This window comes from Saccopteryx leptura, chromosome 2 (assembly GCF_036850995.1).
Source record: "Saccopteryx leptura isolate mSacLep1 chromosome 2, mSacLep1_pri_phased_curated, whole genome shotgun sequence".
Taxonomy (NCBI): Eukaryota; Metazoa; Chordata; class Mammalia; order Chiroptera; family Emballonuridae; genus Saccopteryx; species Saccopteryx leptura.
In genome coordinates, this window is record NC_089504.1 from 344,958,709 (window position 1) to 344,986,583 (window position 27,875).

General features: G+C 48.5%; 2 protein-coding genes across 4 annotated transcripts in view; one reads left to right on the forward strand and one right to left on the reverse strand.

Moving 5' to 3' along the window:
• DNAJC7 (DnaJ heat shock protein family (Hsp40) member C7) overlaps positions 1-17,085 on the forward strand; it is a 33,349-nt gene extending 16,264 nt beyond the window's left edge. For both annotated transcript variants that reach the window (XM_066364196.1, XM_066364195.1), the window contains 11 exons: positions 185-298; positions 1,122-1,196; positions 7,287-7,405; positions 7,915-8,068; positions 8,712-8,876; positions 9,597-9,688; positions 13,419-13,492; positions 13,886-14,032; positions 14,270-14,422; positions 16,269-16,331; positions 16,763-17,085. In XM_066364196.1, the coding sequence (XP_066220293.1) occupies positions 185-298; positions 1,122-1,196; positions 7,287-7,405; positions 7,915-8,068; positions 8,712-8,876; positions 9,597-9,688; positions 13,419-13,492; positions 13,886-14,032; positions 14,270-14,422; positions 16,269-16,331; positions 16,763-16,800 (1,194 nt within the window). In that variant the 3' untranslated portion in view covers positions 16,801-17,085. The remainder of the gene's footprint in view (positions 1-184; positions 299-1,121; positions 1,197-7,286; positions 7,406-7,914; positions 8,069-8,711; positions 8,877-9,596; positions 9,689-13,418; positions 13,493-13,885; positions 14,033-14,269; positions 14,423-16,268; positions 16,332-16,762) is intronic.
• A 1,169-nt stretch (positions 17,086-18,254) lies between these two features.
• Positions 18,255-26,525, reverse strand: CNP (2',3'-cyclic nucleotide 3' phosphodiesterase). Of its 2 annotated transcripts, none has more exons than XM_066364173.1 (4): positions 26,351-26,525; positions 24,500-25,163; positions 22,268-22,407; positions 18,255-19,707 (listed from the first exon to the last, which is right to left on the reverse strand). In XM_066364173.1, exons 1-4 carry the CDS (start codon positions 26,351-26,353, stop codon positions 19,258-19,260), a joined length of 1,257 nt encoding a protein of 418 aa, XP_066220270.1. In that variant the 5' UTR covers positions 26,354-26,525; the 3' UTR covers positions 18,255-19,257. The 2 variants fall into 2 exon arrangements, with proteins under 2 accessions (XP_066220270.1, XP_066220271.1); XM_066364174.1 differs by lacking the exon at positions 26,351-26,525 and adding an exon at positions 26,183-26,282.
• Positions 26,526-27,875: the final 1,350 nt, after the last annotated feature.

Consider the following 27,875-nt stretch of genomic DNA (forward strand, 5'->3'; position numbering starts at 1 on the left):
GACAATCAAAAATTTGTTTCTGACATTGATAAATGTCCTGTGGAAGGCAAAATCAGCCCTGGTTGAGAATCACTTCTCTGACCATTTTCATCCCGGATTGGTTTTGTGGATGTTTGCTGCTGCTGTTGATTTCTGTCTGCTGGCCACTTATGCTTTTTGTCTTCCTTCTTTGTGTCTCTAATAGGGACATCTCAGAGAGGGCAAATGCCACCTCTCTTTAGGGAATGCCATGGCAGCATGTCGCAGTTTCCAGAGAGCCCTAGAATTGGATCACAAAAATGCTCAAGCACAACAGGAGGTATGGTTCTGACCCCGTCTGTATCGAAAGAAGCAGGGTGATATATTTGGGAAGAGTAGTGACTTGAGAGTCAGACTTGAGATCTAGTCTCACTTCTGCCATCAGTCATACCTGGGTGACTGGAGGCAGGTCTCAAAGTCACTCTGAGCCTCGGCTTCCTTCTCTGTCAAAGGAGTTTTGAATATGATTTACAGCTTTTGAAATCTGAAAATAGGAGGGTTTGTGATATGGCTGGGGGAATGGGCAGATGCATCAAGGAACCGATTTGAGTGAAGCTAAAGAATTTAGTAAATTCAAGTCCTGATTAAATTGTTACCAACTGAAACATGTTTTAGTTTCATCTCCATATATGCTCAGTTTATAAATGGATATATTTTAGAGAGATTCTCTAGGCTTCTGCTAAGTCCCTGACAGTGCCGTGCCTTGCCTTTAGTTTGTATATATCAAGACTGACCCTTGTGTTCCTGAGTTTAAGTTCAAACTGAGGGTGAGGTTTGGGCTTTAGCTCTTTTGTTAAGAGTCTTGCTGTATCTTCAGCTTGGTTTGTGTAAAGTTTGAGGTTCTGATTTTCTTGAAGTAACATTCATCAGCCTTCTTAATTTTTGTGGTTGTTGAATCTACAACTTCATTAAAATTTTTCTTTATGGGGATGATAGGATGGGATGATCCTGGAGGGAAGGGGGGAGGGTGTTGTGGGGGAGGAGGCAAGGGGGATGCTGAGGGGATCAGGGGGAGGGGGGATGCATTTGGGGGGACACTGGAATCTATGTAAACACAATAAATTAAAATCAATAAAAAAATTTTTCCTTATATTCTGCTGTAGTTCAAGAATGCTAATGCAGTCATAGAATACGAGAAAATAGCAGAAGCGGATTTTGAGAAGCGAGATTTTCGGAAGGTAAAGTAGAACTATCAGGTCTCCTCTACCCTTTCTTACAGGGTGCGTGCGTGTGTGTGTGTGTGTGTGTGTGTGTGTGTGTGTGATAATTAACAGTAGTATGATCCAGAAGATATAGACTAGTAAATTTAAGACCTTATAATTTTTAGAACAGTTTTAGGTTTACAGCACATCTGTGAAGGTACAGAGATTTCCCATATACTCTCTGTCCTCACACAGGTATAGCCAAGGTACAGAGATCTCCCATATACTCTCTGTCCTCACACAGGTATAGCCAAGGTACAGAGATCTCCCATATACTCTCTGTCCCCACACAGGTATAGCCAAGGTACAGAGATCTCCCATATACTCTCTGTCCTCACACAGGTATAGCCAAGGTACAGAGATCTCCCATATACTCTCTGTCCCCACACAGGTATAGCCAAGGTACAGAGATCTCCCATATACTCTCTGTCCCCACACGGGTATAGCCTCTTCATTGTCAGCAGCCCTCCCCCAGAGGGGCATTTGTTACAACCAGATTTTTGACAATTATGAGTAAAGCTTTCATAAAATCCATGTGCAGATTTTTTTTTTAATTAAGTGAGAAGTGGGTAGGCAGAGAGACTCCCACGTGCACCGTGACCGGGATCCACCAGGCAAACCCCCTACCACGGGATGTTCTGTTCGTCTGGGGCGTTGCTCTGCTGCTCAGTAACGAAGCTATTTTAGTGTCTGAGCCAAGGCCATGGAACCATCCTCAGCACCTAGGTCCAACTTGCTTGAACCATTTGAGCCATAGCTGCGGGAGGGGAAGAGAGAAAAGGAAGAAAGGGAGGGGTGGAGAAGCAGATGGGCGCCTCTCCTGTGTCTTGACTGTAAATTGGACCTGGGACTTCCACACGCCAGGCTGACACTCTACCGCTGGGCCAACCGGCCAGAGCCATGTGCAGATTTTCATGTGGATGTTTTTCAACTCTTTGGGGTAAATACCAAGAAGTATGGTTGCTAGAATATATGGTGAGAGTATATCTAGTTTTACAAGAAATTGCCCGAATGTCTTCCGGAGTGGCTAGGCTATTTTGCATTCCCACCAGCAGTGAAGAGAGTTCTGTTGCTCTGTATCATCACCAGCATTTAAAATTATCTTTTTTTTTTTAGCACAGAAAAAAAAAAATTAAGATACTTTTTTTTTCAGAGACAGAGAGAGAGAATCAGAGAGAGGGATAGACAAGGATAGACAGACAGGAACAGAGAGATGAGAAGCCTTATTCATTAATTTTTCGTTGTGCGTTGTGAGACCTTAGTTGTTCACTGATTGCTTTCTCATATGTGCCTTGACCGCGGGCCTTCAGCAGCCCGAGTAACCCCTTGCTCGAGCCAGCAACCTTGGGTCCAAGCTGGTGAGCTTTGCTCAAACCAGATGAGCCCGTGCTCAAGCTGGTGACCTTGGGGTCTTGAACCTGGGTCCTCTGCATCCCAGTCTGACGCTCTGTCCATTGCGCCACCGCCTAGTCAGGCCAGGCAGTCCATTTTATTTGAATAATGAGAGCTAGCTTTAACTCATGTTTTGTGAAAGCTGGATGGAGCTAAAAATCAAAACTAGATAGAGGACTCTTACATTTTGAATAGTGTAGGTAACCTGTTGTCACTCCCTTTTTGATGTTAGACCTTTCACACTACTGTATCTGTTCTTTACAGAGCTCTGTGATAGTTCATGGAAATTGAAATCCAAAGGGGTTGACAAATCTGAAACATGGGAAAAGTGTAAAAGTTCTAGGTACCTTCTGGGTCATTTTCTTCTTTAGATGGTACTCAGAGTATCTTTCACTAGAGTTTCAAAGGGGAGATAAGTGTCCCCCCAAAAGGTTAAAAACCGCCCTGGCCGGTGGCTCAGTGGTAGAGCGTCGGCCTGGTGTGCAGAGGTCCCGGGTTCGATTCCCGGCCAGGGCACACAGGAGAAGCACCCATCTGCTTCTCCACCCCTCCCCCTCTCCTTCCTCTCTGTCTCTCTCTTCCCCTCCCGCAGCGGAGGCTCCATTGGAGCAAGGATGGCTGGGGCACTGGGGATGGCTCTGTGGCCTCTGCCCCAGGCGCTAGAGTGGCTCTGGTCGCAACAGAGCGACGCCCTAGAGGGGCAGAGCATCGCCCCCTGGTGGGCAGAGCGTCGCCCCCTGGTGGGCGTGCCGGGTGGATCCCGGTCGGGTGCATGCGGGAGTCTTTCTGTCTCTCTCCCCATTTCTAGCTTCAGAAAAATAAAAAAAAAAAAAAAAAAAAAAAAAGTTAAAAACCACTGATCAGGATTGATTTTTCAGGATCACTTAAAAGAAGTATCATCCAAAGAATGGAGTTGTCACTTCATATGTGGGAATTTGTTGCTTTCTGCAGTAGGTACTCAGTAAATGTTTGATAAATGGTACAGTTAAGAATTATTCTTGCGGCCCTGGCCGGTTGGCTCAGCGGTAGAGCGTCGGCCTGGCGTGCGGGGGACCCGGGTTCGATTCCCAGCCAGGGCACATAGGAGAAGCGCCCATTTGCTTCTCCACCCCCCACCCCCCCTCCTTCCTCTCTGTCTCTCTTCCCCTCCCGCAGCCAAGGCTCCATTGGAGCAAAGATGGCCCGGGCGCTGGGGATGGCTCCTTGGCCTCTGCCCCAGGCGCTAGAGTGGCTCTGGTCTCGGCAGAGCGACGCCCCAGAGGGGCAGAGCATTGCCCCCTGGTGGGCAGAGCTTCGCCCCTGGTGGGCGTGCCAGGTGGATCCCGTTCGGGCGCATGCGGGAGTCTGTCTGACTGTCTCTCCCCGTTTCCAGCTTCAGAAAAATACAAAAAAAAAAAAGAATTATTCTTGCCTGACCCTTGCTGACACAGTGGATAGAGCATTGACCAAGAACACTGAGGTCCAATATTTGAAACTCCCAAGTTCTCCAGCTTGAGAACTTAGGATCACTGGCTTGGCTTGAGTCCCCCAGTTAAGGCACAAGAAGCAATCAGTGAATAACTAAAGTAAAGCAACTACAAGTTGATGCTCCTCACTCTCCACCATCTTTCTCTCAAAATAAAAGTTATTCTTTAAGTTCAGGCTGGGTAGTTCAGTTGGGTAGAGCATTGTCTCAGTACGCCAAGGTTACAGGTTCAGTTCTCCAACAGGGCACATACAAGAATCAACCGATGAAACCTGGCTCAGCAGTGGGGTGTCAGCCTGGCAGGTAGCAGACCTGGGTTTGATTCCCAATCAGGGCCCACAAGAGAAGCAACCATCTGCTTCTCTACCCCTTCCCCTTCTCTCTTCTCTTCTCTTCTCTTCTCTTCTCTTCTCTTCTCTTCTCTTCTCTTCTCTTCTCTTCTCTTCTCTTCTCTTCTCTTCTCCTCCCACAGCCATGGCTCAAATGATTTGAGCAAGTTGGCCCCAAGTGCTGTAGATGGCTCCATGGCCTCACCTCAGGTGCTAAAATAGTTCAGTTGCCAAGCAACAGAGCAAGCGACCCCAGATTGGCAGATCATTGCCCAGTAGGAGGCTTGCCAGATGGATCCTGGTTGGGGTGCATGTGGGAGTCTGACTGTCTGCCTTCTTGCTTCTCATTTAATTTAAGAAAAAGAACCAGTGAATGCATAAATAAGTGGAACAGATCAATGATTTTCTCAGTCTCTCCATTCCTCTCTCTAAAATCAATAAAAAATAAAAATAAAAAAGAACTCACACACTTAAGGTCTTTTATTTGGTAGTAAATATATCTGATTAGCTTATGGAGAGTCCCAGCATTAACTTTTAGCACCCCTCTTCTGTACATCAGTTTTAATAACCACAGTGTCTTTATAGTGTGTGTGTGTGTGTGTGTGTGTGTGTGTGTGTGTGTGTGTGTGTGTTTGGAAAGCAGCTCTGCCTCTTCTCATGTTCTGTGAGGTTTGCATAGGCAAATGCTTTGTCTCGGAAGGCGGTCTTTGGGCTTCTTTCCTTTCTTCCCCATTCTGGAACCAGAATCCCCAGTTTGTGACAGAATCCTCTGTTTGCGACCTCCCCCCACTGTAGCTCATGGTGATGTCACAAATGAAGAATTATGATCCTGGGAGGGGAAACAGATGAAGTTGGAAGAAACAAAGATCTTCTTTGCTCGCAGCTGTCCCTAGTCACGGGGAGGTGGGGGTGGGAAGTGTAGCACTGCGCCTTTGACACTCCACACGATGACAGAACCATCTCCATCCAGAACGTTGTGAAGCCGGCAGGGTGTGGCTGCTGAGATTTTGACTGCCTGCTCTCCACTTCACCCCATTCTTTTTCCATTTAAGGAGGAAAATAGCACCATGACTGCCCTACACAACACTTGAATTGTCTTGTTGTCCTTAGAACTTCCAGGACAGAAACCTGTGCCATTGAAGGAGAGGCATTTCTACCACTGCTCAGTTAATCCTGTAGAAAGTGCCCAGTGAGACAGCTCATGGTGTTTGCCCACTTCCCCAGACTTTTAAATTTAATTTTCAAATGGGTGCTTTTTGTGGTTCAGAAACTAGAAAATATGATCATGTTCATTGATCTATGTTGCCCCAAAATTGCCCTCTCACCTGCCTCAATCTCACTGTGAGGGTCTTGTTTCTATTTCCTTTCATCATTTTGTTCTACATACATAAGCAAGTGCAAGAGATTCTTAATTTGTTTTTGCATGACAGGTAATATGCTGCACATAATTCTGTACCTTTTTTTCATCTAATAGACCTAGGAAATCTTTCCATACTAGTGCATCATATTCCAGTATATGAAGGTCTACATTATCTGTTCATGGAATTTGAGTTATTTCTGCTCAGTTTTCCAACTTCATCTCTTCCTGATCCCTGTGGCCAGATTCTTGGAGGGAATGGGTGTCGCTTAACTCTATTTCTCCTTTGGGTCAGTTATTCTTGGAGGGGAATATAATTCAGCAGGGATCTCCCAGGAATAGCAGCTAAACCAAAAATGAAAGCTCAGAGAACATACTTCTGAAAAGAGAAAAGAGAAATATAGAGAGCCTTTACGAAGCTGAAAGTGTGAACTAAACCCTTGTGTGTGTGTGTGTGTGTAGAGAGATTTGGCTTTTGGTTTGTATAGCACTATGTTGAATATATTTAGTAATCTGATATGGTCTATTTAGGATCATTTAAAATGAACTTTTATTGGTATATGTCAGTGCTAATATAAAAGTGGAAGCGTGGCCACCAAAGTACTCTGAGATGAGAGGCTCATGGTACAGTAAGGAGAGACCTTTGAGCAATTTCAGTAACAGAGAGAGCAACAGTTCCACACCAGGTTATTTTTGGTATTTGTTGTCTTACTAGGCTAAGCGTGATGAATTATGCAAATAACAGTTTCTACACTACAAGAATGTGAGTTTTGATCATAGTCATTGTGGATATGATTCACTATGGAGGCAGCTTAGCATGGTGATTAAGGTTATAGGCTCTGGAGTCTTAGTGTCTAAGATCAGATCCTGTTTCTGTTGCTGACTAGCTTGAACAAGTGATTTAATCCTGGTGCTTTGGTATTGTCATCAGTAAAATAATAATAATAATAATACCTACCTTACAAAATTGTGGGAACATCAAATGAATTACTGTATAAAGTACTGGTAAATGTTTGCTGTTATCATTATCATCTGGATCAACTGCTCTCCTCATTTCAATGATCTAATCCAGGGGTCAGGAACCTATGGCTCACAAGCCAGATGTGGCTCTTTTGATGGCTGCATCTGGCTCACGGACAAATCTTTAATAAAAAAAATAATGTTAAAAATATAAAACATTCTCATGTGTTACAATCCGTTCATTTCCTACCGCTCATGTTCATGGTTGCGGGTGGCTGGAGCCAATCACAACTGTCCTCCGGGACAACACCAAATTTTTATTGGATAATGCCTAACGTACACGGGTCATTGTATGGCTCTCACAGAATTACATTTTAAAATATGTGGTGTTCATGGCTCTCTCAGCCAGAAAGATTCCCAACCTCTGATCTAATCAAATGAATTACTTATGTTCTTGAACTCTGATATTACTCTTCTCTGAATCAGTTACTTGTGACCAATATAAATGAAGACATTTCTGGAGTCCAGGATGAGGAGCTTATTTGCTTTCTTCCTCCCCATAGGTGGTTTTCTGCATGGATCGTGCCCTAGAATTTGCCCCTGCTTGCCATCGTTTCAAAATCCTCAAAGCAGAATGTTTAGCAATGCTGGGTCGTTATCCAGAAGCACAATCTGTGGCCAGGTATGAAGTCAGGCCAGTTCTGCACTGAAAAGTCAGATTCCACTGGATGGGTGCTATCTGGTAGTCTCTATAGCAGTAGCTACCATATGTCCTGTAGGTAGGCTGACTGGACCTTTCTGAGACTTGGCGCCAAAGATTAGACTAAATTTGAAAACCCGTTGGGAATATAATAGTTACTTGGGCTATATGTGCAGGAACAGATGTGTGGACAGATCAATGAGTGATGTAGCTTGGTTTCAATCAAATATTACGTACAAATCCAGAGACAGACAGGATTTGGCCCTAAGGGCTTTAGTTTGTTTGCCAACCCTTGTTCTGATAACGACACTGAGACATAAGAAGTGTATTAAAGGGAAATATGGGTGGCTTGTTTGGGAAGAGTTCTTGAGAATCTACCTACCTTTGGATACATTCCATATTAAACACATGTCAAGTAAAGAAAAACTACAAATGATAGCCATGGGGAGAGCCAAACCACAGCTAATGTGCCCTCTTTCTGGCTGTTGCAGTGACATTTTACGGATGGATTCCACCAATGCAGATGCACTGTATGTACGAGGTCTTTGCCTTTATTATGAAGATTGTATTGAGAAGGCAGTTCAATTTTTTGTACAGGCTCTCAGGATGGCTCCTGACCACGAGAAGGCCAGTGTTGCTTGCAGAGTAAGTTCTAGGCACCAGATCTGCGGGAAAGAACGCTTCTCTTCCGAGCCATTGAGAGAGTTGTAATAGAAGGTTTTAGAATCATAGGAATGTGATAGCCCCTCTTCCTGCCTTGCCAGGATGCTTGGTCCTTTTGTTAGAAGTGATTTCAGGGGAGTATTTGACATCTTGCTCCACAGCATATGTCACCAGTTTGGCTCAAATACATTCTTATGAAAATTCTCTTAAATTATATATATATATATATATATATATATATATATATATATATATATATATATATATATATTAGGACTACTTTATTTTGACTGAAGGTAAATGTGGTGAGATAGGTCAGATCCTTTTAATGACTAAGTGCTTTTTTCTATTGTTCTTTCCTCAGTAAAGAAAAGGTAGTAGTACTTGTCCTTGGGAATAGAGGTAAACCCTGGGAAACCTTGGTCTCCTTGGTATTCTTTGTAAAGCTCAGTTTCTCCTGTTCACTCTGTAGTTGGCAGTGAGGCTCAGATAGCGGGGGGTGGTATGGGGGCTGTGTGATGCTGAACTACTGGGTCAGGAAATTGAAAAGGAGACTCGGCCTCTCTGTGCAGCAGTGTGAGGCTTCCCGAGTGAGAACTGACCTCCCCTTGCTTTTTTTCTGTAGAATGCCAAAGCACTAAAAGCAAAGAAAGAAGATGGGAATAAAGCCTTTAAAGAAGGAAATTACAAGCTAGCATACGAACTGTACACAGAAGCCCTGGGGATAGACCCCAACAATATAAAAACAAATGCTAAACTCTACTGTAATCGGGGCACGGTTCATTCCAAGGTAAGCACTTGGTCTTCGTCTTGGGGCCTGTGGAGAGATTTAAGGGACGTCGAAGAGGTCTTGGGAAATCTGCCCAATAAGGGTAAACCAGAGGACAGGAGAAACTCCCAGCTGTTCTTTCTGAAGGTCCTTTTCTTCCAGAGAATGACTAGAGCTTTGGGATAAGTTTTTAAGCAAGTATTATAGCTTCTTTTTGCCTAAGCAAGTGATAATTTCTTTTTTAGGAGTGATTTGGAGGAAGTGAGAGTGTTGGGAAGGCTTAGCTTTTTCTAAAGCATAACTGACAGTCACCATGCTCAGCTGAAAATAGCCTGAGAGCCGCTGTGGTTCTACACACCATGGGAAACAGAAGTAGGCTCCTTGCAGAGTGCTGGTACTTCAAAATCCCAGTCATTCTGATCCCGCTAGTTGGTCTCTGGAAGAGGGGCAGGCAGGAACTGCCCTTACTATTTCACGTCTTGGTTGGGCACTAACCTGGTAGAGTAGGAGTGGTTTTATCTTGGCAGGTAGGTGAGCCGGCTTCCATTACTTAAGAAAAGAAACCAGTTTCGAATTTGGTGTCCTTAACCCACTGAGGTACAGGCTTTCCCAGTGACCAAGAACAAGTGTGACAGGGAGCCAGCATGCCTGGTCCTCTTAGGATTTTAAAGCCATGCTCACAACTTCTGGGCTCCCTCAGTCACCATGATGTGAAGTATGACTGCTTTCTCTCTCCTGAAGCTTAGGAAACTAGATGATGCAATAGAAGACTGCACAAATGCAGTGAAGCTCGATGACACTTATGTCAAAGCCTACTTGAGAAGAGCTCAGTGGTGAGTGCCTCTGGGGGTGAGGGCAAGAGGGCGTCGCTGCTGGCCTGCCAGGGGAATGGTGTTATGGATGATGGAGCAGACCTGGGGATGTTGTGAGGTCATTTGGTCCTTCCCCCTGCCTCTAGGTGGGATTGTTCCAGCCCTAGACTATCTTTATAGACCTCCGCGGAGGACATTGCACAAGCTCCCTCAGTCTCCCATGCCTGTGTCTTACGCCCCTCACGGTCAGTAAGTTTCCTTTGATGCCTGACCCAAATTCCTTTTGTTAAAGTTTACATCCATTTTCTTTGGAGGTTTTGTTTTGTCTTGTACACTTTTGCTCTAACTTGGCACAGTGCTTGGCACATAGTAAGTACTCTCAGTAAATGTTGAATGAATGTGTTGTGCTTGGTAGAAGGATAATCTTGGAGACAGCTGAGTCTTGCTTAGCCTTTGTTATGGGTTAGGGAAGATAGTCTTAAAAGTTAGAAGGGATTTAATCTAGCTCAACCTTCCAGCAGTGTAAGGGGCCCCCTTTGAAAGACCCATCTAACCAGGTGATTTCTGAGCCAGGACATGCCTGTCTCTGTGCCCAGGTTTGCCTTCACAGTTGGGGTGCTCCCCAGCATACTGTGTATCTTACTCCTGGGCCCATCAGTCTTCTCCATGTTTGCAAGAGCTACGAAAGACTCCTCCCAAAAATCCGTCTTATTTCAGATTTCCGTCCCAGACAGAGACGAACTGCCCATCTTTAATGTTTCTTGGAGAAGACTCAGTTGTTGTGTATCGATTTTCCAGTCCCTGTTCCCGTGCCTCGTTATGAAATGCCATGTACTGGTGCCTGCTGAGCCCTTAGGGTTTTAAGTGCCCAAGTCTCATCAGTAGCACCTACCTCCCATTTAGTTTTCCCAAAAATAGCCACATTTTTTCCTAAAAAATAGGGTAACTGCTATGTTTTTGTGAATTTCTAAGTAAATAACTAAGTCTGTCTAACAGAAACATATACAGAATTAAAGATTTTGTGAGACCAACTGTCAGTTATCTCATCTTTACAAACCAGTGGTAGACATTTTAACAGATGTAAAATGCTGTATACAAGTTCACTACAGTTTTATCTGTAATAACAGCAAAAATGAATCCCCTATATGTTTAGCTATAGGATACTGGATCACATTTGGAATACTCTGCAGCGGCAAGAGTACAGAACATACTTGATTTCTTGGGAGGATGATGAGATAGAGGGTTTTTTTCCCCCCACATGTGTACAGTAAACAACCTGGAGTTGCTTTGATCAGACATCTCCTTATCTTTGTGGTAGAAATAAAGCTGTCCTCTGACTGGCTCTGCTTTTGAGGTCCCACCACAGGCAGCAGCATGCACTGTTTGGCACAGTTGGCTGAGAACTTGGCATCAGTCACCTCAAGCAGCTGTGATTAATAACAATTGGAGATTAGCTCAGACCAGAGCCTTACCAGAGGCCTGACTATTGCCCCAGTCTGCCTCAGCTACCCCTAAAGTTGGGGAGATGTCAGATCTTTGCTATACCTCCCATCATGAGCTGGGGTTTCCTGTTTTCCCTGGGACTCTATTTACTTATTTACTTTTTCTTCAACTTTAGAAAATATTAATGTAAGAATGTCTTAGAATTCTCTTTAAATTTATTGATTTTTAGAGTGAGAGGAAAGGAGAGAGACAAACATTGATCTGTTTCTGTTTCTGTATGTGCCCTGACCAGGGATCAAACCATCAACCTTTGCATATTGAGATGAGACTCTAACCAACTGAACTATGGCCAGGGCTCCCAGAATTTTTTAAAAAGTGTGAAGTAGGCCCTGGACAGTTGACTCAGTGGATGGAGCATTGGTCCAGTGTGTGGATGTCCTGGGTTCGATTCCCAGTACACACATGAGAAGCTACTATCTGCTTCTCTCCCTCTCCCCAACCCCGTTCTCTCCCTCTTCCTCTCCCACAGCCAGTGAATTGATTGGTTCAAGTATTACCTGGGTGCTGAGGATAGCACGTTGGGCCATACGTGCTAAAAATAGCTTTGTTGATTGAGCTTTGGCTCTGGGAGTTGCTAGGTGGATCCCAGTCGGGGAGCATATGGGAGTCTCTCTCACTATCTCTCCTCTTCTCACTTAAAAAAAAAAGTGAGGGCCCAGACTGGTTGGCTCAGTGGTAGAGTGTCGGCCTGGCGTGCAGGAGTCCCGGGTTCGATTCCCGGCCAGGGCACACAGAAGAAGCGCCCATCTGCTTCTCCACCTCTCCCCCTCTCCTTCCTTTCTGTCTCTCTCTTCCCCTCCTGCAGCCAGGGCTCCATTGGAGCAAAGTTGGCCCGGGCGCTGGGGGTGGCTCTGTGGCCTCTGCCTCAGGTGCTGAATGGCTCTGGTTGCAACAGAGCAACGCCCCAGATGGGCAGAGCATCACCCCTTGGTGGGCATGCCGGGTGGATCCTGGTCGGGCACATGCAGGAGTCTGTCTGACTGCCTCCCTGTTTCCAACTTCAGAAAAATACAAAAAAAAAAGTGTGAAGTAAACATGCAAATTACCATAATATAAGCTTGTTGAACATATCACATATGGGCTTGGAAAGTTCATCCAGATTGCTTGTTTGTCAGTTCATTCTACACCCAGGGCTATCAGTTACCAATTTTCTTTTATTTCAGCTCATATTGTACGTCACCCTATAAATGGGTTCTCTGAGCTTCTAATAGCATTTGTGCTCTGTGTCCACGGGGCATGGTTTTGTCACCACTGTTTTTAAAGGCATAAATCAAGTTGTTGACAGAAAGTCAGAGATGCTTCAGATGTGGGCTTCTCTTTGGCCTGCCACATGAGAAACACTCCCCTGCCCTGGATTTCCACCCTGGGGTCTCTGAGGTGTTTGTGCGGCGGGCCTCTGTCGGAGCATGAAGTAAATTGGGTCTCTGTTGTGCAGTGGCCGGCTGCACCGCACAGTCACTTCCCACCCCCCAGCTGATGGTGTCCGTATCTAGAACTCCTACCGCAATCTCTCTAATCAGTAGGCTAGTCTTGCTGCCAGTGATCTGATCAGCACACAGAAGATGCCCCTTTGCTTCTGTGGAAGAAACATTTAAAAGGTCTGGCAATCAGCCTATCAAGCTAGATTCCTCTGGTCTTGGGCCAGGGCCCCTCCTTTCTTCTTTGCTATCAAAATGGAAGCAAGCCTGTAACATTTAGAGTGCCTTTTTCTGTCTCACCTACATCTCTCAGATTGATTGGTCTTAATGGAAGCATTTGCCGCAGCTACCACCTTGACCTTGATCCTTCTAGTGGCTCACTAATCCCACCTCTGCCCTGGATTGAAGCTGGCCCTGCATGTTTATGGCACTCTAGGTTTTTAAGCTCTTCCATATCCATGTATCTCACTTGATATCTCGTGTGTTTCAGTCCCAAGTAATCAAGTAGGTGCTTTCACATCGCTTTTTCTAAGGCGGGCCAGATTCCTCTTGGCGGCGCTTTGTGAAACCAGAAGGAACCTTCTCCTCATGGTTGCTTTCTGCTCAGAGCAGACTATCACTTTGCTGCCTGGGTGCAAGTGGCATGGGACCTCTCTTTTTCTCAAGGAAGGGGTGGTTAATGTTTTCTCATGACTAGCTTAAGGGCTCCTGTTTTATGAACCATCTCAACCAAAAGTCTGTGTATCTTGCTTGAGCCATGCCTCTTCCTCTAGTGAAACTGAAGGCCATTGCTACTTAGGTCACTGTATGGCCCTGTATTTTCTTCTCAGTTACATGGACACAGAACAGTATGAAGAAGCAGTGCGGGACTATGAAAAAGTGTATCAAACGGAGAAGACAAAAGGTAAAAGCGTTGGGGAGCATGTTTCCAGGGAATTGTGGTCTTCCTTGTTGGCCTAAAAGTGGACACAGGAGAGATTTGATTCAGGGATCAGAACTGGGGCTAGAGCTTGTTCCATCACCAGCCAGGAAGTAGAAATTCTGAGTGCAGGATGAGGCACCTATTTTCTGGTCCTAAATTTTCCGTCACTTTCACTTCCTTTTCTATGTGATGAGGCCGTTATGAGGAACCACTAAGTATGAGTAGGTTTTTTTTAAATCTCTGGGGTGGGCTAACACCATAAAAAACCCCTGGTATGGTTAATGAGGCTTCCGATTCCAAGGCCTCTGGGCTGGGACCTGGTCAGGGAAGCGAAGCCAGTCAGATATGCCCTTGATGCTAGATGTCTCCCTCTAGAACACAAACAACTCCTTAAAAATGCACAGCTGGAACTGAAGAGGAGTAAGAGGAAAGATTACTACAAGATTCTGGGAGTGGACAAGAACGCCTCTGAGGATGAGATCAAGAAAGCGTATCGGAAACGGGCCTTGATGCACCATCCAGGTAGGGCAGGTGGGGTGCTCCAAGGGGAGAGCAAGCCGGGCCCGCCCACTACCACTCAGTCCAGAGTGGAGGCCTCAGCCAGGCTCTTCGCTGGTGAGAAGGTGTTGCTAAATTCGAATCAGTACCCTCCAGATTTGGGAAGTACCAAATTCTAAAGTCAGACGTAAAGCGGTCTTTTCCTTAAACTTGTTTTTCTTGAGACTCTGAGAAAGGTCCCTGTACTCCTCCTCCCTTTAGATCGGCACAGCGGAGCCAGTGCCGAAGTGCAGAAGGAGGAGGAGAAAAAGTTCAAGGAGGTCGGGGAAGCTTTCACCATCCTCTCTGATCCTAAGAAGAAGACTCGCTATGACAGTGGGCAGGACCTGGATGAGGAGGGCATGAATATGGGTGGTGAGTTGGCTGGGGCAGCTGTGGAAGAATCTGACAGCTGTTAAATTTCCTGACCTCTAGGAACCAAGTCTAGGGATTTGTAAACTTTGGCCCACGAGACCAAGTCTGACCTCCAACTCTCCTACTTAAAACCCTTCGATAGCTTTTGATGATGCATCAGTAGACATGGAACCCAATGAGTGCAATCGGGTGTAGCAAGTGCCCAGGGTGCAGAATTGTTACCAGGACTAAGCACTGGCAAGGGAAGGCCTGGGAGTGCAGCAAAGCAAAGCATCCATGGGAGCTTCAGCGGGGTCAGTGTAGGAGGATAAAGGGTGCTCGAGGCGGGGACTGGGAGAGATGAGACCAGAAAGTAGCCGAATCAGCCCTCAGTAGGCCCTTAGGGGCTGGAGTGAGAAAAACAGGCTTTTCATATTGGCTGGAAATTCTTTTGTCCCTCACTGCAAAGTGTATGCTGATATTTATGTGCATCATACGTTCCTGTGAGCCCTCACAGATTTTGATTTCCCCAGAAGATGTAGAATGAAGTACAGTACAGCTATCAGCATCATTGCTCACTGTGAGCTTGGTCAGAGGTAAAAGAGGCCTTGAATTATGCCTACTTCTCAGACCTCTGTCTCTATGCCAACCCTTTCTCTTCCACTAATAAAACTTGTTGGAATTGAAAGTAAGATTAATGATGATATATAGATAATCCTGACCTCTCCAGTTCAGGGAGACAGTTAAAAATTTAGGTTTACCAATAATAAACATTGCTTTGCCCAGCAGTTGAGAAGAGCTAGAACCCATTAAAAGCCAATGAAGGGTGTTAAGTAGGAGGAGCTGTAAGCCAGATTTAGGCTCTAGAAATACGTCTGTGGTGGCAGCAAGGAAAGGTGGTTTAGCAGGAGAGGCGGCTAACAATGGTGGGAAGACTGGGATAGGAAGGGGCTGGAGGGCATAGTTGGGAGGGAGTGGTGGACTCGGCGGAAGTCGGTTGCTCAGTGTGTTGGGAGAGGGAAGGACTAAGCTGAGGGAGGCTTCGGCATAGCAGTCTCAGTGGGGCTCTTCACTGAACCAGGGGACCCAGGAAGGTGAACAGATGTGCTGGCAGAGAATTCACTTTTGGACACAGTGTGCCTGTGAGATCCACTGGTGGAGATATATCTTGCTGTGCAGCTTAGGTCAGGCAGGGTTGGGGACATCAGACCTGCCATGGCCTAGTGACAGGGTCCAGTGCTGGAGTCAGACAAAAGTTGGAATTTTCAGTTATTTTGCTTTTACTGTCCATGTGATCTTAGGAAGATTACTTGAGCTGGCTACTTATGTTTTATTGAGTACAAGTTGTAAATAATACCTATGACAAACTGTTATTAGGATTAAATGATACAGTGTATACAAAGTATCCAGTACCATGATTGGTACTTTAATGAACCACAAGTTTTCTGGCATTCAGTTTACACAGCATAGAATCTAACAGATACGATAAATCATAGGTCTTATATTTATTATTGGTAGCATGCTACTTCTCAGTAGCAGCCCCAGCATTTTAGGGCAACAGTATGGGGAAAGTCTGGGTCGGTAAGTGCCACTGTCACTCCCCGTGTGGGGAAGAGAGGACCAGTGAAGTGGGGTGAGGCAGAGGACGCTTTCCTTTGGGGCTGCACTTGTGAAGACAAGAGAACAGAGCCCAGGAGGGGATCAAGTGGTAAGGTTGCATAGGGTGGGGCAGATCTGCTCACCGCTAGTTTTGGGAACTGTCTGGGCAAGTGTGGAGACACATTCTCAAGATCGTGGGAAATTCCCTTCAGACATTTTTACTTTTTTCACCTTTTGTTCCTTCCCTGTTTCTCACCTTGCTCCACAGATTTTGATGCAAACAATATCTTCAAGGCATTCTTTGGTGGTCCTGGGGGCTTCAGCTTTGAAGGTGGGTATGCCTGCTGTTTGCGGCAATTCCCAGGTCACAAAGTGACACAGTGACTCCATGGGGAGGTAGCTCTTTGAGAGTCAGGGGCCCTCATGAGTGGAGGCAGCTGAATTCTCCTCCAGTAGGGCAGGGAGCCTCCTGGGCACACCTTACCTTGGGATGACCATTATCACCACACTTCCACGGGGCCTGGGAGGCATCACGAAGCTGCCTAGGACCAGGGCTTTTTTAAAGCATGAGAGAAGGTGTTAGGAGCTGCATACACACAACATGCTCACCCCCTTATACCTAGGGCCCAGACTGTTTGATACCCTTAGAGCTTTTTCTCTGACTTGGAAGCAGGCAGCCCTTGGAGACTTTTCCATATCAGAGCAAAGTGATGTTTCCTAGAAAACCTAGAGTCAACTAACAAGCCCTTCTTTCCCTTACAGCCTCTGGTCCAGGGAATTTCTTTTTTCAATTTGGCTAATGAAAGGAAGCCATCCAGAACCCAGAAAATGCAGACTTGCTCAGTTTAACCTTGAATGTGGACACAATTCACCTCCTCCTTCATGTCTCCATGTACTTAGAGCAGTTTTGTTTTCTCAGTGGGATGCTGTGTCTGAGCAGGGTGAAGGAAAGGGAGCCAGCGCCGAAGACCGCGGGTAGGGGAGGGAGGCGGGGGGTGGACAGGGAGGCAGCCTGTGAATTTTTGTTTTACTGTTTAACTTTATTAAAAAAGAAAAACGTAAGAGAATAAAATGTTTTGACCCTTTCTGGCACGTTGCTCTGGCAGCTGCACTGTGTCACACCAGTCAGTGGGCCAGAGCTGAGCCCCGGCACGGACCTCGGGCTCAGCAAGCCGCCCCAGAGGCCTGGGCGCCCGGAGCCTGGTGGCTGGTGCAGTGCTGGCTGCTGGTTCTGAAGGGGTGCAGCATGCAAGTGCTGAACATGGGCTGAGTGTGCTGCGGGGCCCGACTGCTGGCAGTCATAGGGAACCGAGTTCAGAAAACATGCTTATTTTATGGTGGGGGCTGCCAGAAATCACTAGAAGCTGTGCATGTCCAAAGCTCACATAGAACATGGGAGTATGCTATGGGTGAGGCCTGCCTAGCCTAGAGGGGAGGTTTACAAACTCCCCATTCCTGGGGCCAGTGCAGGCTTGAGGGAGATGGAGACAAGGCAAAATCCTGCCCCGCCCCCACCCCCCAGACCCTCTCTGAGTGAGACAGGCAGCTCCAGGCCCACTGCTGGTCAGGTCAAGCTTAGCAGCATTCGGGGAGGAATTTTGGGATTGCCATGCAGACAAGAGACTGGCTAAAACTTAGGCTTTAGTGCTTTGGTGGTAGAGATAGTGGGGTAAGACGTTGGGCCAAACATATGATATGATTTCTCTTTGGAGGCCCTGCCCTTCTCTTTCCAGTGTCCCCCTTGGTGCCAAGGCCATGGTGCAGTGATGACTGATTCAGGCCTAGGAAATTCCCTGTGGAGCTGTCCAGGCCCTTGTTGGCTGGAAGAGACTGAATGTCAGGCCTACTCTTGTGTTTGAAGCAGCACTGACCAGGGGTGGCCTTCCCAAGAGAACTGGGGAAACCCATAATAGGGATTGGGGGGTCTTGCCTTTCTGAGAAGTCTTTCTGATTGGGCTGGGCGGGGCACACCTGTGGGCTCTGTAAGTTGTTAACAGGTAGGGGATGAGAGACTTTGCTCTCCGTCCCCAGGCCTGGCTTTCTGTGTGCATCTAAGGCCAGCCTCCTGTCTTTCTGCCTCCTCATGAAAGCCAACACTGTTCAGCTGCTGGGCCTCGCCCCAGCTGTGCCCAGCCAGCAGCGGGGAGACAGGACCGATGGCCCCAAGCTGTGGGACAAAGCCAGTCCTAACACACCCAGCCCTCACCCCAGGGAAGATGAGCTGGGCACAGAGCGTGAAGAGACTGCACACGGCTAGGATTAACATGATTTATTTCATTATCAGTCTGACAAGTTGCTGAGTTTGGGTAAAGCCAGGACGGTAACACAAATCCCAAGCACTTTTGTCAAATGACAACCTAATTAGCAAGGCCCTGTTACTGAGCAGAGAGGGTAGTGGAGGGCACCCCAGGAACCACAGCCCCTGTAGCAGTGTTAAAAACCCCTTCCCAAAGGTACCAGGCCCTTAACAGCCAGGAGCCTACTCCATTGGTTCTCGGTCCCCACCAGCCCCCTTTACAGGAGGCACGGAGGCCTCCAGAGGCACCAGGGAGGCAAGATGGGCTGGGCAGCCGGCTAGGCTGGAGCTCCCCCACACGCTGTCTCTAGCCTCTGTCTCCCACCCCTCCAGCAGAACCATACCATCCCGTTCCTGGGGGGAGGCCAGCAGCCAGCCTGGGGCATGGCTGCTGCTTACTGTTCTAGTTTTCTTCCCTAGTTATCCAACTGTTACCTAGTTACAGAGTGAAGGAGGAAGGTACAGGCACTTTGGACCCAAGGTGGGAGACAAACCCCCTCTTCTGCCCTGGTAAATAGCCCCATCCTTCTTGGGGCTACAGTGATTAGAAATGGGATCAAAGCCCAGGGATCCTCCCCTCTCACATCCACCACCAGCCGTGGTGTGAAGCCCTAAGGCCTTTCCCACCAGCCAGCTCTGGGCAGGGCTGGGCACTGGCTGTGGGCACCAATAACAAAGTAGGGCGCAGGGCTGTGGCTCCAGGCTCAGCTCGGCCCAGCCTTATCAGCTTTGATCCAGGTTCCTGAATGGTACCTGCCCCTTCCCCCCTTGTGTTGAGAGCTTGACTGTTAGACAGGAAGAGGGTAGACAGAAAGAGGCAGTTATTTTACAAGTTTTTTTAAAAGTTACAGAAGGTTAACTTTGAGTAAAAAAAAAATCTTAAAGATCAAGAGGGTGTGCTTCCCTCTTCATCCCTTCCCCTCCTAAAGAGCATGGGGTGCACCAAGGGTGGGGGAACACTTCAGTTGATGGTACAGGACTGAAAGGCTCCCCCCTTGCGACTGCCGTGTGTGGGCACAGGTTTGCCCTTCCCGTAGTAGCCCGTGAAGATGGCCCTGACCTTCAGCTTCTTGGCCAGGTTCAGCATCCAGCGCCCATTGCCCAAGGAGAAGAGCTTGCCCCGGGTCAGCTCACCCACCTCCTCGCTGCGGCTGCCCGCTTTCTCCTGCCGCATAATCTCCAGGAGGTCGATGCCTGTCTGCACGGCCTCCACATCTCCCGCGCAGCCGAGGGTGATGTGAGCGCGGCTCCCCCGGGGCAGGCTGTCAGAGGGGGACAGCCTGTCCACATCATTTGGCCACAGTGGCAGCTCCTGCTCGCTCAGCTCCACCTGGGCTCCCGTCGTCTTGGGAGTCACAAAGAGGGCAGAGATGGTCAGCGTGAAGGCCTTGCAGTAAGACTTCTTCACCACCTGCGGAGAGTGAGAACGAGGACCATGCTAGAGGGGGTGGCCTCCAGGGAGGACAGCTGCGAAGGGTGGGCCTAACAGGTGAGCACAGCTGAGCAGAGCCCTTGGTAAAGGCACGTCACCACATCTGTAATAGCCTGTGTGGTGTTGAGGTGTTTTCCACTGACTGTTGAGGCTGATACTGAAAAAAATGAAGGTACTGGAGAGGTAGGGGTTAAAAGCCAGACTTCCTGAGTTCAGACTCTGGTCCTACACTACTAGCTGCAGGGCCATGAGCGAGCTGTTGAACCTCTCCACTGTGGCTTCTTCACCTGTAAAATGGAATGCCACCAGAACCCACCTCTGTGAGGAGGAAAGGAGTAACAGGGTGGAGCGTTCAGAACAGTGGCATATAGCCTGACCAGGCGGTGACACAGTAGATAGAGCATCAGACTGGGATGTGGAAGGACCCAGGTTCGAGACTCCAGGATTGCCAGCTTGAGCGCGGGCTCATCTGGCTTGAGCAAAAAGCCAAGATGACCTAGCATGGACCCAAGGTCACTGGCTCAAAGTCACTGGCTCGAGTGCTGAAGGCCCGCGGTCATGGCACATATGAGAAAGCAATCAATAAACAACTACGGTGTCGCAACGAAAAACTGATGATTGATGCTTCTCATCTCTCTCAGTTCCTGTCTGTCTGTCCCTATCTATCCCTCTATCTGACATTCTCTGTCCCTGCAAAAAAAAAATTAAAAATTAAAAATTAAAAAAAAAAACAAAACAGTGGCATATAACAAGTGCTACTGTTGTTACTTTGAGCAAAATCTCTGAACACCTTGGTTTACAGCTGATTGCACATCTGGTTATATCTGAGTCTCTGAGAAAGCCCATCTCTTCCATCTGACCATAAAAGCTTCTGTTTTTTCTCCCAATCCTTTTATGTGAAGGACAGCAAAGATGCTTAACACATATTACTAAAGGAATGAATGGTTAGAGATGGTAGTGGTGCTAGGATTACAGGGATAAACCAAAATACAGATGCTTGCCCTCAGGAAGCTTTCATTCAAATGGGATGGTACAGGACTGAAAGGCACCCCCTTGCAACTGAGACCAGTGACCACACAAGTAAGCTGGCTACATTAACCTAGGCAGAGAAGTTGGGGCAGATGGGTGGAGAGTCAGGGAAGGCCCTTCTGAGAAGGTGACCTGAAGAAGGCTAGAGAGCCACGTACATCCGGGCAACAGATCACCAAGTCAGAGGCCTTGGGCGAGGATACCAGCTGTGAGGTTAGGAAGGGACTGGTACCTCTAAGCCAACAGGCTGCACTATCCCTGGACACTCCTTTACCTTGGGGCAAGGCCAGGCTGCAGACCTGGGGACAGAAACCTCAGAGAACCCGGCTCCCTGGGGACAAGGAATCCCTAGCCTTTCGGACTGAACAATAGGCTTACAGAGGCCAGGGCAGGAGCCTGCTCCCAGCCACCCGTCTCCATACTCTAGGAAGAACCAGCACTGGGGCAGGCCCGGGGACAAGTGTAGTGGCTGGCGGCACTGTGGGTGGCCCCAGAAGAGGCGCCTGAGGTCTGCAGCTAAGCCACCCAGGGGGTGAGCTAGAGCAAAAGATAATCATTTTTCTTCACTATTGAGCATTTACCATTTCCGACACGGTTCTCGGTTCTGGGATACAAAACTGAATGAACAAAGATAAAAATCCCTGCCTTTGTGGAGCTTATATTCTAGTCAGAGGTTGAAAGGCGAGGAAGGACACACAATGTATACAACTGACCCCTAAACTAAGCCACTGCAGGGAGTTAGAGGTGCCAACCCTTCATACAATCGAAAATAACTACAGTTGGCCTGGCCCTCCACACGCAGATTCCCAGTCATGGATAGGAGATGTAAAAACATAATATGTAAGTAAGTTACTTATAGAGCTATAGAAAATAATGTAAAAGTCATACGGTGTGTAGGGGCCATACTACAATTCCAAATAGTGATTAGGACAGGTCACCGAGAAGGTGACCTTATCTTTTTTTTTTTTTTTTTAATTTATTTTTTACAGAGACAGAGAGTGAGAGAGAGGGATAGACAGGGACAGACAGACAGGAACAGAGAGAGATGAGAAGCATCAAACATTAGTTTTTCATTGCGCGTTGCAACACCTTAGTTGTTCATTGATTGCTTTCTCATATGTGCCTTGACCGCGGGCCTTCAGCAGACCGAGTAACCCCTTGCTGGAGCCAGCGACCTTGGGTTCAAGCTGGTGGGCTTTTTCCTCAAACCAGATGAGCCCGCACTCAAGCTGGCGACCTTGGGGTCTTGAACCCGGGTCCTCTGCATCCCAGTCCGACGCTCTATCCACTGCGCCACCACCTGGTCAGGCAACCTTATCTTTTAAAACAAAGATCAAGTTTGGCAGAACTACAAATTCTATCAGCCTTTGTTCAATATACAAGTTCTGTAACTGCATCTGAGATGTCATTTTTCTTGAGCTGCCATCTGGCTTCTGGCCCCTGCTTTGCGCCTGTACCCACCCCCAGAACCCTGCCCCTCCCCGCCAGCAGCATCCCTGGGAGCACTCACTTCCTGCTGGGCATACTCCTCCGCCCCGGCAGCCTTCCCGTAGTCACAGAACTTGGTTGTGCAGTGCAGCACGCCTGGGGGTCTCTTCCCAAAGTAGGTCGCCAGGTCGATCTTCTCCCTGGGCTCATCCCCAGAGACAACTGCAGGGAGAGAGAGTGAGGTCATCAGGGCAGGAGGGCAGGAGCATCCCAGCACCTGTCACCAAGACCACTGAGGCCCAGGCGGAAAAAATTGGACAGCAAGCATAAATTCTCAAGCAACCCGCTGTTAATTAATTTATTCACTAGTTAGTCAAACTAATAGCAACTCCAGAGCTATTATTTAAAAAGGGGCTTATATAAAAAATAAAAATAAAAAGGGGCTTATGCCTGACCTGTGGTGGTGCAGTGGATATAGTGTCAACCTGGAAACCCTGACGTTGCCGGTTCAAAACCCTGGGCTTGCCTGGTCAAGGCACATATGGGAGTTGATGCTTCCTGCTCCTCCCCCCTTCTCTCTCTCTCTCTCTCCCCCTCTCTATAATGAATAAATAAAATCTTTAAAAATAAAAATAAATAAAAAGGGGCTTAAATTCCTTGGCTTTACAGTATGTAGATTTTTACACCTCTTCCCCAGATTTGAACACCAAGGCACTTGTAACCCAGAGGTGGCAACATAAGCCAAAGGAATGAGATTCACCAGCATCGCATCTTTAAGGGAGAATCCACATCGTAAAAAGTGGGGTAGAAAGAAAAAAAGACAGGAACTATGTGATATAATGGAAAGGGCCAAAAACAGCTTAACTAACATCACTTATAAGCCATTTGACCTGGGTCAAGTGATTGACCTTTATCTGTCAACGAAGTACAATTAGGGTGACAATACATCCCTGTTTTCCCACAACCACCCAGGTACTAATTAATAGCACCTTAGTTCATTCAGTGGTATAGGTAACCTAGTCACCATACTGCCTAGTATAGGCTTGTTTGATGGGTAAGAGCCTAGGCAAGGCCTGGGATATAACAGGATGACATTATGCAGGTTTGGAGTATCTGTGATTTCAGTTTCCAGATCCCGAGCCTTATAGCTAGCTTCGAGGTCACTGTTTTCCCGTTTATTCCCAGAATCAAGTACCTGCAGGACATCACTCACTCTCTACAGGGAAAGCCTCAACTGAGAGCAGGCCTTGTTCTTGGCCCAATACATTTCTCCTGCTGTATCCCAGGCAGAAAAGGATTCCAAGTTATAATAGTAAAAAGCCGCTTCAAGAGAAGCCTGTCTCTAGGGTGCGTTTTTTCTCAAGTTCTTCACTGGTACAGGACCCATGCCTGGCCAGTATCTGCAGGTTCCACAGTTCCCTAGTTTCCTAGCAGTTACGATGAAGAAGTCAAACAGAGTTCTCTGAGAACATATACACGCACAAGTTACCTGCCCCTGAGCCACACAAATATAGGGATGAAGGGACATTTCAAGTATGAAAGTAACCTAAACTTTGGGGGAACTAGAAATAAGTTAAAGAAACAGACAGATTAGTGGTTGGCATAGACCCACTAAACCACTGCAGCAGAATGAGGGCCAATACAACCCTTGCCAGTACAGAACCGTGGGGAGGCCACTGCTGGAGTTGACCAGAGTCCAGGCTCTCACTCTGGCTTTAGGCACACCCCACATCCCTTGCAGATCTGTTTCCCCATCTACACAACAAGAACACTTGGACTAGGTGGGGGACTGTTCTTTGAAACATGGGATGCCACAGGAGGTACACTGTGTAGCCCAAGGCCTGGGAACCGTCCCCAGTGAAGGCACAACAGTCCTAGTTACAATGTGTTTGCAGCGTAGGAGTCCACAGAACACTTTATTTTAGAAAAATGGTTCTGCTGCTAAAAATGAGTTGGAAAACATTGGACCAGATTCTCCCTCTAAGGTTATAGGAAATGCTGACACAGTCTCTGATAGGACAGTAATGTGTTTTTCCTATCTGTAAGACAGGGGCAGTGGTCTAGATTCCCCTGGGGGAGGGAACTAGGAAGAAGAAAGGTGACGTGGGACGGAAGCACCTCTCCCCAGATTCTGCTGTGCTCCCACTACCCAAGGCTACCTCTGCCTGGTTCTAGGTGAGTCTCCACCCACTTCCCCACCTTCTCCAAGTACCCCGAGGACATGGTGGTCCTGTGCATGCAGCCCCTTGTGCACAGCAAAGAGGGTCTTATGAATGAGCCTAACTGCTCCCACCCTGCCCACTCGACCACCTACAGTGTGGCAGCTCCTTCTTGAAAGCCTTGTGGTTCCCCAGCTCATCCAGGAAGACCTGGCCAACTTTCCGGAGGCTCTCAGAACTCTTCTTGGTCAGGAACCAGCCGAAGAAGAGTGGTAGGAAGTCCTTCTCCAGCCCAGGCTTCAGCTTCTTCAGCTCCTCAACCGACAGCTGCCACTGGCTCTTCTCCCTGAGCTGGGCACAGTCCAGCCGCCACGCCGTCTTGGGCTCCACCAGGACCACCTGGTACTGGAACTGGTCAGCTACTTCAAAGAGCTGCTCCAGCCTCTCCCGCTCATGGTTGGTGTCATCCAGCACGAGGACACGGATGTCCCGGCGGCAGCAGTCAGCCAGGTCCTTGTCCAGCCGCTTGTACTCCTCGGAGAAGCCTCCTCGAGCGGGAATGATCTTGTAAGTGTCGGCAGACACCATCTTGGTGCTGTCACGGTACCTGTCCATGATGGCCCGTGCCAGGGTGGACTTGCCGCTCCCTGGCAAGCCGCGCAGGATGAAGAGTGTCTTACACTCTTGCAGCGTGCCCACCGTCTCCTCATCCTGCAGGAAGGGAAACTGCAACTCGGGCTTGTCCTTGGCCCCTAAGGATGACATCTTGCGGAAGATCTTGGGCAGGAATGTATGGCTCTTTCGAGAGAAGCCTCTATTCTGTGTGAGGAGGGGAAGAGCAGATGTTAACCAAGTCACTCGTCGCTACCTTGCCCCGCTGTCTCGGGCCTCATTCTAACCTGGAACCCCTCCCTGCTTGGAGCTTTCCAGCCCTGATTTACAGCTACCCTGGGTGCCCTCCAAGCCACAAAGCAGTAGACTTTCCTTCTCTCTTCTGTACCAACTGCTTCTGGTTATGGAGGATGAAGAGCGGGCTTGTCCAAGCTTTTCTAAATGCTTCCTTTCCTCTAGTAGAGCTGGAGCCCCAAAGTCACCCACTGCTGCCAACTCTGAGGGAAAATGTGCTGGAAGTGCGTGAAGGGAGGGCCTACCGCTGTGGCTCTGGAGTGGACCCCCTAACTTTTATAGCCTCCACACCTATTACGGATGGCCTCCTTGGAGGTAGGTGTCTTAAGTCTGGGTACAACCACAGCTGCTCTGGCTCTGAGTGTGCAGAGGAGGGTGGGGGTGGAGAAGGGTTACCCAAAGACTGCCTCCCTTCCCCCAACAATGGCAGCAACAGATAATACTCTCTTGTCTAGGATAGGGGATACAATGGTCCCACAGAAGGACTGGTGGGGGGCAGGGCGGGAGAGCGCTGGACAAAGGGCCTCTTTCACCACGCGTGCCACCTCCTCCTCCGCTCTCGGCCCCCCACAAAGTCCTGGTCTTTGTGCCAGCACCAGGACTGGGCGGGACTGGGCACCTGCATTCAAGGTCCAGCTCTACCCACCACTTCGCTGTGTGTCACAGCCACCTGTCTGAGCCACTTGCTTTCCTGCCAGCTAAAAGCCACCAGAGACAAGTTTTTACTGTCAACTGTCTTCACACCAGCTCCACCTCCCGCCAGCACCCTGAGAGCCGAGCTGGCACACTGTGTTCCCACACAATTGCCCAGGGCAGGGGAAGGCGATGCACGCCCGCCCAGCGGGCGCCGCGCGCCATCTGGTCCGCAGCCTCGGAGTCCCTTCCTCTTCCAGCAGCGCCGGCCCTCGGCCCCTCTACCGCCTCTCCCCTACCTCAGGGACGCACCGGACCGCCAAAAAGCCTCGACTCCAGTCCGGAACCTCAGGGCCTTATTTGCATGGCACATCCTCCCGAAAACCCCCCGTGCTCCCGTTTTCCTTTAAGGCACTAGCCCCGGCCCGGCCCGCTCCTCGCCTCCCGGCCTCACAGCGCCTGCTCACCATGATGAGGAAGGGGCGCCGCCGTCGCCGCCCTCGTAGGCACTAGCTCTCCGGGGCCGCCCGCCTGCGCGGAGGGACACGGAGTCTAGCGATAGCGCGACCCCGCGCCCAGCCGCCTTATACATAGCCCGGGGGGCGGAGCGCTCTCGGGAGGGCCGGGGGACGGGGCCCGAGGCGCCCTCGGTTCTGCGCAGGCGCAGCAAATCGAAACCCGAAACTAAGCAAACACGTGGGTACGGGGAACTGGGGAGAAAGCGTGCGCTTGTGCAGCCGTCACCTGCGGTGCACCTGGGAACCGCAGACAGAGCAGCAGCAGGGGGTGTCGGGTAGGGACTTGTCCGGCCTCTTTTTTCTTGTAGATGTTAATGAACTCTTAAGAGAGGAAAACAATCACCCTGCCCTGGTCTTGCATGGAGATAAGGATTGAGGGTAAGGAAGCAGGGCCGTGCAAGTGCAAGGTCAGATCCTGTCTTTACAAAAAATTTAGTCATTTTTTCATCATGGGTTTTTGCATTATTTTTTAAGTATTGCATTAAAATAGTTTGTCTTGCTTACTGAGTTTTTTGGCACCCCGTGACATGCTGCAGCTGGAGTGTCTCAGTTGCTTCACCCTAGTCCAGGCCCTCAACCAGCCTAAATTCAGCCTCAGCCCAACCCTGCCCGGAATTGTGAGGACAGAGCCAGGATGTCAACGGCCAAAGGGACGGCCAAAGAGACGGATGAATAACTGTGGTGAAATTCTAACTCATCCTCTGAGGCAGCTGCCAGCTGCCACTTCCTCTGTGAAGCCTCTGAAAGCTTGGGTGGATTTTGGACCGCTTCCTGTGTACCAGATGCTGTGCTAAGCACTCGTATGATCTTCACAGCAACCCCTGAGCAGGTACCTGTTCTACAGAGGAAGAACCAGGCTTGGGAGCCTGACTTCCTTGACTGTATGGGTAGAGGTAGCCCCGAAGGACCAGCACTAGCTCCTGCTCCCAGCCTACTTCCGTTCTGGGTTAGGAACCTTTTTTCTTTCTCTGGGCTCTTAAGAGGATAGTGCCCCTATCAGTGCCAGCATTCACTTCATCCTGGTTTCGGGTCTTAGGGGTTTACATACAGACCTTCCTCACTGAGTGATGGTTGAGGCTGTCCCAACATTTCTTCCATAGAGCCTCCCCCAGGGCACTGCACAAAGTAGGTAGGTACTCAGCAAAAATGAACCAATTGCCAGCAGCTGGGCAGACATACCTCCACTCCCAGGCCTTTCTCTTCCCTCCTCACTTTAAACTGTCCTGGCCCGCCTGACCGGTGGCGCAGTGGATAGAGGGTCGGACTGGGACGCGGAGGACCCAGGTTTGAGACCCCGAGGTCACCAGCTTGAGTCCAGGTTCATCTGGTTTGAGCAAAGCTCACCAGCTTGGACCCAAGGTCGCTGGCTTGAGCAAGGGGTCACTTGGTCTGCTGTAGCCCCACGGTCAAGGTACATATGAGAAAGCAATCAATGAACTAAAAGTGCCACAATGAAGAATTGATGCTTTTCATC